Here is a 14,873-nt window from a genome sequence, read left to right as displayed (position 1 = left end):
GGGCAGGTGGGAATCGAACTCATGCGAAAGTGGTTTCAGCTTCTTAGTGCAGTGCTTCAACCCGCTGCACCACCAGGGAGGGCCAATACTTTATTTTTTATAGCCTTACTGCCTTGTGTTTTCTCAACTTTTTGTTATATTCCCCCTCACCAAAATTGATATTTTCTATCCATAATGTTAGCTTTTATCTGTACTAATTCCATTGTATCACTTTATTTATATCATTTATGTTTCATATTTAAATTATTTTATTATAGTATATTTGTTTAATTTTTAAATATTTCATTGAGCTGAAATTTAAAGCTATAAACTTGTTTGTATACACTATGTTTCATTATCATTCTTTTAAAGATTTTCTTCAAATTCAGACTGATCCCAAAAGTAACTTGGGATGAATTTTATTTAAATTTGACAGACTTTTTGTTTTTTGGTTTTCCTGTAAATTGCTAGATTTATTGGATTGTTATCAGAAATATAAAGGTATTTTTGTAGTTTTAATCAATATTTTATGATCATTTCTAAAGAGGTATATATATATATATATATTAGGATACATAATTAAGTATTTTCAATTGCATTGAACTCTGGTATCTTGTTCATTGGTTCTGCATAGACTTAAGAGGTTAATAGATCTCTTCGATGAAGGGATTTTCATTTTCTTTTACTCTTTTGCCATTTTGCTTTATAAATATTGCTGCATGTTATGTGGAGTCTAAAAATTATAACTTACATAATTTGAATTGTCTTAACTAATAAACATTATAAAATATCCTTCATACCACTTAATATTTATTAGTCTGAATTTCATCTTTAGATTACATCCATACTGACTTTATTTTGCATTTTCCATTTACACCTCTTGCCATTCATTCTTTTCATTTCTTTCTTCATCACTTATCTTAATGGAGTCTCTGATTTGTCAAACAGTCTTATAACTTTGTCTTTTCAATATGTGAAATAAACCTGTTAACATTTATTTCCTTGAGATTTAGTCTGGTCTTAATTAATTTTCATTTAATGTCATAGTTTATGTAGCTAGAATTTTTTAAAATGTTCACCATAAGATTTGTTGTGTGTGTGTGTGTGTGTATTACATTTCAGTTAATAGTTCTGATATTTAAGATGATTTTAATTCAATGTTTTATCTTACTTCTTTCTTTCAATAGTTCTCTTCCATGTGCAATCATAAAGCTAGTGGTTTCTTGTTCTCTCCGCCTACACTTTGTGGTTTAGTCATTGATTTTCATTGTCTTGATGATGCTTACTTTGTTTCTTAAATCTGATTATAATTTGCTTGCTTGTTTTAAGTTCAAATATAGATTAGTGAAGATCAGTGAAATAACTTGATATATCCTTTTGTGCCAGTTTTCATTTTTGTCTAGAATACTTTTTCATTTTTCTCTGTCATCTTAATCCCCACATTTGTTTAATCCTACTCCTATAATTAAATATATTTAATAGTCACCATATGTCTTTTTGTCATAATTTTCCCCAATCATTTGTGAGATCAACTTACAGGTAGATTTTTATGAATTCACTGGAAAAATATTAGCTGATATTTGTTTAATCAGTGCTGGTAAATATTACACAATTTGAATCTGATTAAGCCAAGTAAATATGAGTATGATATTTTTTAATATTATATAGGAATTAGCACATTATTTCATGTACATTCATTGAATGGGTATATTTGATAATTTTTTTAAAAGATTTATTTACTTGTGCATGTAGAACTGGGGTACAGGCCAGAGGTGCAGGGGTGGTGAGAGTATTCAGCAGAGAAAGTGGGGAGCAGAACAGGCAGATCGATGAAGTACACTGCTGAGGGGAGCAGTGGGCGGGTCAGGAGAGGTCTACAGCGCCATGTGGGTCACCTCCTGGGCCAGGGGTGATCGAACTCATTCAGAAGTGGCTTTAGCTTCCCAGTGCTGTGCTTTAATCTACTATGCCACCAAGGAGGGTCCTATTTGATAAATTTTAATCTAGTCTAATGTTTTGTTGTTTATTCTGTTTTCACCTTTCAAATAAAAAAAACTGGAAACAAAATTTTTTCTTCAAAATAAGTCCAATAATTTTAATAAGCCATAAATAAAATTGATAGCTCTGCATTAGTTTCATTGTTTCAATATATAGACGAATCACTTTTTATTTAGTTGTTATAAATTACTTTCATAACAGTCCTTCAATATGTACTTTTCTTCTTTGGAAACTCACATTAACTATAAAATAATTTTTTTGTTTATTACATTTAATAAGTTAAGGTATTCAAAATTTTTTTTATCTTTCCTGTCTATTTTTCTTCTTCACAGCTATTTTCTGCTTCTTCCTCTTTTATTGTATATTAGCTTTCTTTTCCCTTCCAAATTATTTTCATGAATATTTTCTTTTCTAATGCCTTCCTGAGTTTTGTTTGTTTTCACCCCTTTACTGCCAAGCTTATTGCTATATCAGAACTAAATTTTTCCTTAGTTGTTTTGTTAATTCTCACTTAAAGATATTTTGGTTGCTTTGTCACTATACATTTTATTGTTATAATTGTCCTAGTACATAAATCTTTAAACAATCCAAGCAGTTCTTTGAATAAATTGAAAAGAATAAAAGTGTTTGATCAGAAAACTATACCTATTTTTCATTTGTTTATTTATAATTTCAAATTGTGTTCTACAAAGTTTTATCACTGTTTATTCTAAACATTGGACAAAGAACATATTTCATTTTTTGAGTACTTAAAAAAGAAGCATCATAATTTTTAACTAACTTTGCCATGCTGATATATGAAATATTGCCTTTTTTATGCTATTTCATATATTTCCATTACTGACAATGAATATTTTATTATTTTATATATTTTATTACTGACAATGAGCATTTTGAAAATTTTGTAGGACATTTTCATTTCTTCTTTTAAGTGTCCATCTATGTTTTTTGGTCATAGGGACTAATTCCCATTTTCTGATGGAAAAACTGTGAAATTTCTCTCCATCATTGGTTGTTTTTTAATATAGATTTTTAAATGTTTATGAATCCTTTATATTCAAAGATGACTTTATTCCACCAAAATGATAGAAATAGTAATATGAATAAACTGACTTTATTCTCATTATTGGTAAGGTTAAAAGTATTCCTTCCCATGGGGCTCTCTCTGGTGGTGCAACAGGTTAAAACACCACATTATGAAGCTCTCCAAAGCCATTGCAGCATGAGTTTGATCCGTGGCCAGGGAGCTGACTCACATGGCATGGCAGACCTACCTCTTCTAGCCCACCCGCTGCTCCCCTCAGCAGTGTAATTTGTCAGTCTGCCTGTTCTGCTCCCCACTCTGTCTCTGCATTAGTTCCACCACCCACCACACCTCTGGCCTGTACCCTAGTTCTGTAAGCATAAATAAATAAGTCGTAAAAAAAAAAAAAAGTATTCCTTTCCTATGGTAGAATGAAGGATCTATATGATTAATTGTAGACTCGTATCACAAATGTTCTTAGTCTTTGGGTCCCAGATTCATATGTTAAATATGGTTATTTTGTAGTCCAAAACATCTAATGTTGTCATTTATGCTTTAGGTTAGTGGGATGGTTTAGCCATGAACTGAAGACGAGATTCAAAATGGATAACAGTAAGTATATTTAATTTTACTTCACAAGTCATTTTATTTGAACTTTATTTCAATTTTCATCTCTCTTTGTATGATATATAATATACATGTCTCATAGAGAGTGCACTTTCAAAGTGCCACTGAGGATTTTTAAAATAAGAGATGACATTTCCACAGTGTAAGACTAAGTGTCTATAGATTTTAACATGATTTTAAATCTATCCCTTTGGAAGGAGATAATAGGCAGTGAAATCTGAAATATAGGACTCAGATCTCATCAATATGGGCACCCCAAAACATAAAGCAGTGATGGCAGGACAGCATTTCTGACTTAAAGTCAGACCCAGATATACAGGTGTACATCCCACTTTGCTACTTAAAAATTTTGTGGTGCAACACAAATGACATCATCTTCCTTTCTGCCTGTTTCTCACATGCATAATATGAATAATATCCATTTCACCCGTTTAAAGGTAAGGCAAGCTCAAAGCCTTAAAAAAAAGTAGCATATAGGATGCTTTTTTTTTTTTTTTTTAAAGATTTATTTATTTGTGCATACAGAGCTGGGGTACAAACCAGAGGCTCAGGGGCGGCGAGAGGCTTCACCAGAGACAGAGTGGGGAACAGAACAGGCAGAGAGACGAAGTACACTGCTGAGGGGAGCAGCGGGCGGGTCAGGAGAGGTCTGCCACGCCATGTGGTCACCTCCGGGGCAGGGGGGAATCGAACTCATGCGGAAGTGGCTTTAGCTTCTCAGTGCTGTACTTTAACCCGCTGCGCCAGCAGGGAGGGCCACATAGGATGCTTTTTAACAAGCATTTAATTTCATCCTGCCTGTCCCCAAATTTGTCTCTTCTTGTGGCTATTATCATGTACCACAATATTGGTTAAAATCTGGTGGATATAAATAAAGCACACCATGCACAGTGGACTCCCAGACTGCTACTTCTTTGTCCGCTCTTCAGTCACATAGGATACATAAAACTTCATAAATGTTTTAAAATTTCAAATGAACTTGGTCTTTCTGAATGCTTCCATCCCCGGGATGTTATTTTAAATATAATTGCATGTGCAATAATGAGGCACAAACAACCAAAAGCAGATTTTCTTTTGGATGCTGACATCATTAGTTCTGTTATTATGCCAGTGTTAATTTATTCAGGATCACTTTTCTTATCTACAAATGAGGAAATGAGTAGATCAGGTGTGGGAAGAGTTTTTCTGCAAAGGGCCAGACTGAACATATTTTAAACTTCCTAAGATATATTTTCTCTGTGTCAAATATTCAACTTTGTCATCATAGTATTAATGCTTCCCTAGATATACATAAATCAAGAAGTGTGTCTATGTTCCAATAAACCTTTATTCATAAAAATAAGTGGTGCATCAGACTAGAACCATAGGACAGTGATTTGACCGGAATAAATGAATCTCTAAACATCCAGAACATTAGCATACCTTTTATTCAGTCTTAGTTTTAGCTTTATCTCTAGCTAGAAATCTTAACTCAATTGAGTTGAACTTGCTACTATTCAACCTAATTAATATCAATTAGGATAAAATATGTTATTGATTTGCCTTTTCATATTGACCTTTCTTACTGTATGCTGGGGTTACATCCATATAAATGAATCATAAACTGAAAATACTGTAACATACAAATGCATTTTGTATACTTTACCTCCTGAACCTCAGATTTTAGCCTACTCTATGTTGAAACATGCCCAAAACACTTACTTTAATCTACAATTGGGAATTAGTGATTTAAAGAATTACCATACTTTTATGATGAACTATTGAATAGCTTATGTAATTTATTGAATACTATACTGAATATAAAGAACAGAATGGTAGAGTTCTCACCATTAAACTACACAGTTGAAAGCAACATCCTAAAGTCAAAAATTGTAGATTGAACTGTCATAATTCAGGGACAATCTGTGTACAATATTTAGGCCACTTATTCTATTTAATGCCTTTTATTCCCTGACCTAATACTCTTAGTGCTAAAGTTAGTTTCATTCATATTTCTGCCTTGGTGAAACATTATTAAGAAAAAAAAGTCACTCTGGTTTTGATGTTTTCCTTTCCTGGACAAAATTTCACGGAAAAAAAAAAAAAAAGGCAGAGCACAGTTGCGAAAAAATAAGAGATACAGGCTTGGGAATGGAAAGATGAAGATACAATTTGGTAAACTTGCCAAAGGGGAGGTCATTTTTATTGTGTGTCTTAAAGCTCCAGTGTTTGATGGGCTGCTTTGGAGGTGGAAACAGAGGAGATGGTCATTCTTCTAATACAAAGAGTCAATGAATTGACAAAGTGAAATGTGATAAAAGTGTAGGAAGAGTTAAATTATGGAGAAAATATAACTATGAATAATCATAATAGACTGTTAAATAAGCCAGGTAAAGAGAAGGTATTTTAGGCCAAAGTTGCTCTTAAAAATCTCAGAAATCTTAGGAAGAAGAATTGTCTTACTGTTTTTCCTCTCTCCTACTGTATTATCATTTACAAAAATTCATCAAGGGTGTCTTATGCATATTTTATAAAAAATCACATGATATTAATCTTTCAGAACTGCAATTAATCCCTGGGGCCAATGGATTTCGAATTTCAAATCCTCCCATTTTGTTGGTCTGTTCCTTGCATGCCAGTTTAGAGGTAAGTAATCTATATTTCAGTCTATCCTCATCTTTATCTGATTATGACATGGAGTAGTCCTATCTCTACTAGTCAGAAAGACTCATGTGAGCTTATACAAACAACCGGCAGAAGGCTGTGTTTTCCCAGGACAGTGTTTGTGTGTTAATTAAAACTGTTTTGTTATATCCTCAGCACCTGGCATGATACTCTGGACACTATGAGTACTTAATAAGCATTAAGTAGTACTGATCTGGAAAGACATTTGTAGTTCCATTGTTTATATTTGAGTAAAGTATTCAATCTTTTATGTATTTCTCTCTATAAAGTAGGCTTTCAGTATTTAGTTTTTGATTAACTCATTCATTTAACAGTTATTTGTTAAGAATGTGCTGTGTGCTAGACTCTTTCTTCCTACAAAGAGTCAATAAATTGACAAAGTGAAACGTGACAAAATGTAGGAAGAGTTAAATGACAGAGAAAATATAACTGAAAAATAATAGAAAATCAAATATCGAATAAGACTGTTACATAGGTAGGGTAAATTTTTGTTCTTTAACTGAGGTTCCTGTGACATTAAATCCCCATAGAATTTCTATTATTACTGTCTTAAAATTGTTTAAGTTTTTTTTTTTTAACTTAAAACTAATCTGACCCTAAATAATAATGGCCAAAAAAATCAACTTGGTATTCTAGACTATTTGTACCTGTTGATAGATAGAACTTATAGAGGTCTTTATCTAATCATTTATATCTCTATAGCATAATATTATGTACATATCAGTTAATTTCAAGATGACACTAAATTTACTTATGTAAACAAATTTAATCATATTATATTTATATATTAAGCAAATGTACTTTAAATAAGTACATTTCAGTAAACTATAATTGCACTTGAGCAAAATCTATATAAAATACATTTAAATATAATATTTTAAGAAATATATTTCATATAAATACATTTGTCAAATACATTTCAATAAAGTATATCCATGTTTTTAACAGCTATACACAAATAATTTAATATAAATTATATTAAAATCGCAGAATGTATGATATCTTAGGAAAACCTGTTGTGTAAATTATTTTATTTAGCATGTGTATTGTAGAAAGATTTCCAAAAACGTCTAAACCTTAATTCTAGGACTCTGCCAACACTCATGGCAATTTTTCCTTTCGCCACTGGAGGTCAGTATCAAGTTCCTTTGTGTTTATACAAATTCACCAGCAGCTCGTAGTAACCAACTTATAGTCACCCCAGTTTAAAGAGCACCTACCCATTTTGACCACTAGATGGAGCTTGTGCTGTTTTCACTTTTTAGCAGGTTTTATTTATTTTCTTTCTTTTTAAAGTTGAAAATAGATCAAGCAACAAAATTTCTAGCAAGAGTTCTGTTTTTCTAAAAGTTTCTTTTGGGAAGATAATTATATTTGAATCTTTTTGTAACAGCATTTCAGAGAAACATTGTTAAACATTTTTTAAAGTTTTGCTTACTTTGCAAGTTTCTATCAGGGAGAAGATGAGTTACAGGAGGAAGACAGCAAGGCAGACCTTAGGAAAAATTAGTACTTGTATTTATTCCTTCCAATTTTCTTTAACTTTGCAACTGATTTCTCAGTCATATCTGGAAATATTCTCTAAGACACTTTCACTTTGGTGTGTTCCCTTCAGTGGGTGGACACAAAAATAAGAATCGTGTTCTTTATTTTTCCAACCACCACTAGCCTCTTAACAGCTAGAAAAGTTTTTTATTCTCAGCTGGAATATGAAAGCTGACTTATCCTTTTCTTTAATATCTAAACTTCAGCCTAGCAAAAACACCCCAAAAGCCACTAGGAAATGGATATGCACTTCTCTGGAACTTCTATCACTTAAGTATTTCTTTTCTTTTCTTTTTTTTTTTTTAGGATTTATTTACTTATGCATACAGAAATAGGGTTCAGGCCAGAGGTTCAAGGACCGTGAGAGGACTCACCAGAGACAGAGTTGGGAACAGAACAGGCCAACTGATAAAAGTACACTGCTGAGAGCAGCGGGCAGGTCAGGAGAGGTCTGCCACACCATGTGGGTCACCTCCAGGGCTGGTGGGGATCGAACTCATGCTGAAGTGGCTTTAGATTCTTAGTGCTGTGCTTTAACCCACTGCACCACCAGGGAGGGACCACCAGGAAGGGCCCAGTATTTATTTTTTAGTCTTTTGGAAGTGTACCTGATATATGTCATCCACAGCTGAGGTTATATGTGAAGTTTTTCTTTTAAAGTTTTCCTCTCCATTATAAATCGTAAAATTCTGAAAATACAAAATAGTACAATTCATTATTTCTTTCTAGATTTTTTCTGAGTTTGCTCTCATTTGTTTCAAAGTTACTACTGGAGATCAAGGTTGATGTTTGAGTAAATATAAGAAATATATATGTGAATCATACTACCTTTCTTAGTTGTCTCTACTTCCCTTTCAAAAAAGTCTATATGTCAAATACCAGCTGGAGGAAAGATTCTTTACTTAAGAATCAGTGTACATGGGGCTCTCCCTGGTGGCACAAGGGGTTAAAGAGCAGTACTATGAAGCTCTCAGCAGCCACTGCAGCACAAATTCGATCCTCGGCCAGGGAGGTGAACCACATGGCATGGCAGACATGCTGTCCCTCTCGCTGCACCTCTCTGCAGTGTATTTCAGTCAATCTTTCTCTGGTGAATCTTCTCACACACACCTCTCTCCACACCTCTGGCCTGTACCCCAGTTCTTGTATGCATGAATAAATAAATATTTTTTTAAAATGTTGTCCAAAAGTCAACTTAAATGAATCAATGCATATGAAAATATGAAATCAGAGTTACAATAAAGTGATTTTTTCAAGTAAATATGGCTATTTACAATTACATGTAGAGTCACTGACACCCTGAAAAATGATCACCCTGCTTGCAATCAGTTTCAACTGCCCTTTTCTTTATATTGTTGGCTGTTAACTATGTTAATTAGTTACACTTTTTTTTTTTTTTTTTAATACTGTAGATCAAAGGAAAGAGCTCTGGGGAAGAAACTGGAGGCAAAGCCTTTGTCCCTTCCCTGGACACCAAATGACTTTATATTTGCCCCACTTTTTAAATGAAGAAACTTGGGCTAGATTCAGAAATGTTCTCAATATTGCAATTCCTAAAAGTTGAAATTAAATTATACATATGTTGAATTTTGAAGGGTCATATTTATATGCAGTGATCAGTAGGTAATTTTTAGACACTTTCAGGAAATGAATTTATAATGAAAGGAGTAACTTTAAAATGTAAAATTAGAGCAGTCAATTAAAATACATGGCAAGTGAGAAGAAATGTATTATGTGTTTCCTCGGAAAGTTATTAGAGAACCAATTTGAAGACTTTAAGAGAGAAAAATGTGACAATTAAAAGCACTATACTATACTATACTTATTTTTCTTATTTCAACTTATTTAACTTTTCCAGTTTTGGAATCATCTTACCCCAGTAGGAAAAATAAAACAACTTGTTGAAACTCTGCCAAGAATTCTGTTACAATTTGAATATTTTCAAGCTACACTTTTCTTTTTTTTCTAATTTAAAAAGTATGCTTTTTCGGGGCTTCCCTGGTGGTGCAGGGCTTAAAAATCTCAGTGCTGTCAAGCTGTCCGCAGCCATTAAGGCATGACTTTGATCCAGGCCAAGAAGATGACCCATATAGCACAGCAGACCTCTCCTGACCCACCCGCTGCTCCCCTCAGCAGTGTATTTCAGTAGATTCGCCTGTTCTGCTCCCTATCCTTTGTCTCAATGACTCCTCTTACTTCTCTGCACCTCTGGCTTGCACTTCAGTTCTTGCATGCATGCATAAGTAAAAATAAATGTATTTTTAATTATTTAAGTTATAAAAATAATGACTAGAAAAAAGGAAAGGCATTTATTTTATTTACATGTTAATTCCTATTAGACCTTTTTATAATTTTGTGAGAGAACTCCAGAGACTTTTACATTCTGTGAGAAGTATTTAAGATATCCCAGAAATTAGCTCAATTTGCTGTGGCTATAATGTGGCAATAGCTTTATTTTAAAAAGTGATTTCATTACTAATAAACAATAACAGTTCATTATAATTGAGACTATTTCTCATTTTAAAAACTTGGTTTCTAGTTATACAAAGAACAGCTGTAGGAACAAAGTCTCCTTAAAACAAAAAATATGAACTTAAGTAATACTTTCCAAGTTCATACTAACCAGGCATATAAATGAAATCTCATTAAAGGTAAATACTTCCACCATTTCCTTACCAATCACTTGTAGTATCATAATAGAATCAGAAATCTTCCAGAATTTTATAAAATTTTTTATTAAAATTTCCATGAATTATTTTTAATCACCAAAGAAAAAATCAGAAATATTCTTCTCCTATGTTTTATCTAAACCTGACAATCAAAATACAGGCACGACTCCTGCCTTAAGCAAGAATGTTCATTCCTAGACTGCCCTTCACTCAAAAACTTGGCTGCTGTGTCCCTTGATTTCTAGTTGTGTCAGATTCTCTTACGTTTAGTTTGACACAGGAAATATGGAGATTTCCTGCCACACTTCTTGTTACTGGTGTTACCTGAGCCTTCAATTAGTATCATTTGCACAGCCAATCTAGGATCCTTTTTTAAACAAAGACATCAGCCTCCTCTTGCAGCTAATCTCCCAGACTCCAGACATAGAGGTCTAGCTGGAGAGAGAGAGAGATGGATTTCTGTTTCTTTTCTCTTCCTAAGATATTATTTCCTTCAATGCAACACTATCCTCTCCTTTAGCCAAATCCATAGCCTTCATGCAATATAAGTCAAGAAAATCTATGTCTGAAGGTTTTGCATCCTATCAGAATGCCTGCCCATTCTCACCATGTGTACATACAGAGGATCATATTTTCAGGGACTTCATCAAGTCCAGATATCACCAAATGACCCTATCTTTGTTCTGTGGCATAGCATGCTAGAAAAAAAGGGACTTTAAGTGCATGTCAGTGCATCACACTCCGTTTGCAGTTCATTCAGTTCTTATATGTAGGATATATTTTTAAACTCTACTTGACCTTAAGAGATAAGCTGGAAAAACATGTCCGTTCTGACCCCTAATGTTCCAACACTAGTTATCGTGTGCCCTTGTCACTCATCTTAATATAAGACACCACAGGCAGCAAATGGCAGTATTTTCACACCAGTACTAGTATTATTTGTTTCCCTTCCTGACAAAATGTAGCTTTATTCGCTAACTGCTTGTTTTGTTACTGTTTAAACTGGGGAGAACTTAGGAGTTGTTAAAAGAACAATAAATATTTTGGGTTATACTACTTTCTACTTATTTACAGCGTCTTGCTCTCATCGATGTATCAGAATAGAAAACAACCATCTATTTATGATTATATAGAATTATTTTGGGAGAAATGTTTGAACATTATATTTAAATGCATTTGTTAAGATATTTGTTACCTATGTTAATTATATCAAGCTTATTTCCTCATTTTGCAAGAATTTTTTAAATGACATTTGTAGTTTTTTTGTCATGGAAACCTTGCATTTAATGAAATGGTCAAATATTTAAAAGAGGACATGTTTTTATAAAAAAGAGATTATCCTTAGTAGGATATTTACTGGGAAGGTGAAAATGGCCATTTCCTTTTTTATTCAGGTTTTAAGCTAATTGTTGCTTTGGAAGTCACCACGAAACTGTTAATCCAATTGTGTCTTACTCTGCAGATCTTTAAGCAAGCAACTATGAAAGCATTGAGGAGAAAATCTATTTTGCTAACTGGTTATCTGGAATACTTGCTCAAGCATTACTTTGGTAAAGATAAAGCAGAAACCAAGAAACCATTTGTGAACATAATTACTCCAGCCCATATAGAGGATCGTGGCTGCCAGCTAACATTAACATTTTCTGTTCCTATAAAAAATGTTTACCAAGAACTAGAAAAAAGAGGAGTTGTGGTAAGTATACCTCCTGCTTGGCTTCCAGATTCATGTTATGGGTTGTGTGCTGAGTATAAAATTTGTCCTCTTCGGTTTATTCACTTTTACATGTTATTTCACATCAATCAGTCAGTTAGTACAGATTAGTTAACTTCCAACTAAGCTTTCTGCACTGTATTATTTGAAGGGAATCAAGATCTATCATTTCTGATAAAAGAGTGGAAACTACAAATTCTGGTTCTAGGAAAAAATTTTATGTATTTACTCTGTTCATTACAATTGGGGCAGAATAAAATCACATTGCCATAATCAATTGGAGCATGCTTTCAGTACTGAGAAGAATTCCATTTTACTTTTATTGAATTAACAAAATTAAAGAACATATCAATACAGTGTAAGGGAAAGATAAATCAGTCTTTGTTGCATTGACCTAAGCGATTTTTCACCTTGTTTCTTCAGGGAAAAAAAAAAAAAGAGAGAGAGAGAGAGATGGACACCTCTCAGGAATGTTCACATTGTATGAGATTTTTTAATTGATTATTTTTATTTTATAATATTTTATTGAAGTGTGTTGGCTTATAGCACTGTCTGCCTGAGGGTTACACTATAGGTTCACACCTCTTCAGATGGTGGTATCTGATTGTTTTCCTAATCCTTGGGCCTAACAATTCTTCTTAATCTCCTGAAGAGAACTAGTAAATGTTAACTGAGTAATTTTAGGAGAAATAATATTAATATATCTATTTTGGTAATAATATAATTTAGGACCTGCTGGAAATCATAGGAGATTTTAGAATCACAAGTTAGGATATCAATATACCAAATAAACTCTACCATTTCTAAACTGAATGTTATTAGAAAAGTTACTTAGTTTCTATTGAGTTGAGCACTCATCTGAATTTTTGGGTATTATAACACCAGTCAAAGAGTTGTTGTGGGAATTAAATGGTTGTGGGAATTTATTATATGGTCTAGCCTATGATAAGATTTTCTTAAGGAGATAAATAATGACCTTCAGAGCCAAATTATCTGGACCCAATATATGATACTTAAGCAATCCCAGAGTAATGCCCACTCTTTACATGTGATATTAGACAATTAAATGTAATGAAAAGAGGCTAAAATACTTCAGATATGTGTGAATGTCTCATTCATTTATAAGTGTTTTAGGGGTCCTCCCTGGTGGTTCAGAGAATTAAAGCACAGCATATGAAGCAATTTTTGTCACTGCAGCATGAGTTTGATTCCCAGCCAGGGAGCTAACTCACATGGCATAGCAGAACTTTCCTGTCTTGCCAGCTGCTCCCCTAAGCAGTATTTCAGTCACTCTGTCAGTCTGCCTGTTCTATTCCCCACTTTGTCTCTGGTGAGTCATCTCACCTCCCCACCCCCTGCATTTCTGACCTGTACCACAGTTCTTGTATGCATGAAGGGTTTAAATGTTCCAGTCTCTCCAGGAGCCTCCCATAAATAAATTGTATATAAGATTGACTGGATACTTTAAGATAATTGCTGAGTGGACTTCAGGAAAGAAATTTGGTTACTCATATGTCAACCAATATTTTAGTTATTATGAAAAAGATAGTTTTAAAATACATAGAAACAACATTCTTTAACAAAAATGAAAACAAAAAGTACTGCTAATATATTACATTTTAGGGAAATCAACATAAAATTTTAAGTAAGTTTATCTTGAATGAAAATTTTCATGATGTGAAGAATAATAACATTAATGTGGCTTTCTTTCCCCCACAGTGTGACAAGCGGGAACCAAATGGCATCAGAGTTGCTCCAACTCCTCTCTACAATTCTTTCCACGATGTTTACAAGTTCATTAATCTGCTAACTTCAGCACTTGACTCTGCAGCAACAAAATAATGTTTTCTAGAATCATTTTTGAAAATAATACTGAAATGCACTATGGTTAATTTTATATACATGCTTTAATTATTACAAGTATTTGAAAACTGATTACACATAACTAGAGGTAAATTTTAGACTCTACAGAAAAATCACTTATAAATTTCTAAGAATCTTGGCTCCAGCATATCACTAGGCACCTCTGTCTTGATGTTTGGTAGATCAAATTTTTCACGGGTACAAGTATTACATACACAATCTTAGTGTCACATTTCATGGTCAGTGAAATATCTGATGTTGCCTTAATTTAAAATTTGACAGATAAATCCTAATATATATGGAATCCTTGTGTCAATTTTAGAAACATCATTTTTAATTGACAAGAGTATTTTAATAGGAGTATGTTTGAACAGTGTGATAAAGTATGATTTTTCAATGTTCCATCAAGTGATTTCTATGGAACAGAAAACAGTTCTGAGGGCAATAGTTTCCAAATGGTTTTGATGACAATTCACACTAAAAAATATATGAACATCAGAGTCCTCTACTTATGTGTTTATGTACCTTAGTTTATTCATTTTAATATGAAAATTTTTAACATTTCTGAAAGAGAAACATCTTTTGACTTTTCAATGGAGTCCTACAATTGTCATTGGTTATCAATTCACATTGCCATCATGAAATTAGTGAGTCTCAAAATGAATAGGCAACAGCTTACATCTGAATTAAAAAATGATACGTATAACAATAAGAAAGGTTTTATAAGTTAATTGCCTGATTTATGATATTTATTATTCTATTTTATCTTATTATGATAAATGTTGGTTGAAAC

General features: G+C 33.0%; 1 protein-coding gene across 1 annotated transcript in view; it reads left to right on the top strand.

Moving 5' to 3' along the window:
- KYNU (kynureninase) overlaps positions 1–14,059 on the top strand; it is a 102,122-nt gene extending 88,063 nt beyond the window's left edge. Inside the window, exons 10-13 of the mRNA XM_004674682.1 lie at positions 3,561–3,613; positions 6,168–6,253; positions 11,969–12,199; positions 13,937–14,059. Coding sequence (XP_004674739.1) covers positions 3,561–3,613; positions 6,168–6,253; positions 11,969–12,199; positions 13,937–14,059 — 493 coding nt within the window. The remainder of the gene's footprint in view (positions 1–3,560; positions 3,614–6,167; positions 6,254–11,968; positions 12,200–13,936) is intronic.
- The last annotated feature ends 814 nt before the right edge of the window (positions 14,060–14,873 follow it).

Source organism: Condylura cristata, unplaced genomic scaffold (genome assembly GCF_000260355.1).
Source record: "Condylura cristata isolate star-nosed mole 26May11 unplaced genomic scaffold, ConCri1.0 scaffold00002, whole genome shotgun sequence".
Taxonomy (NCBI): Eukaryota; Metazoa; Chordata; class Mammalia; order Eulipotyphla; family Talpidae; genus Condylura; species Condylura cristata.
This window is presented reverse-complemented; position numbering and strand designations above follow the sequence as displayed.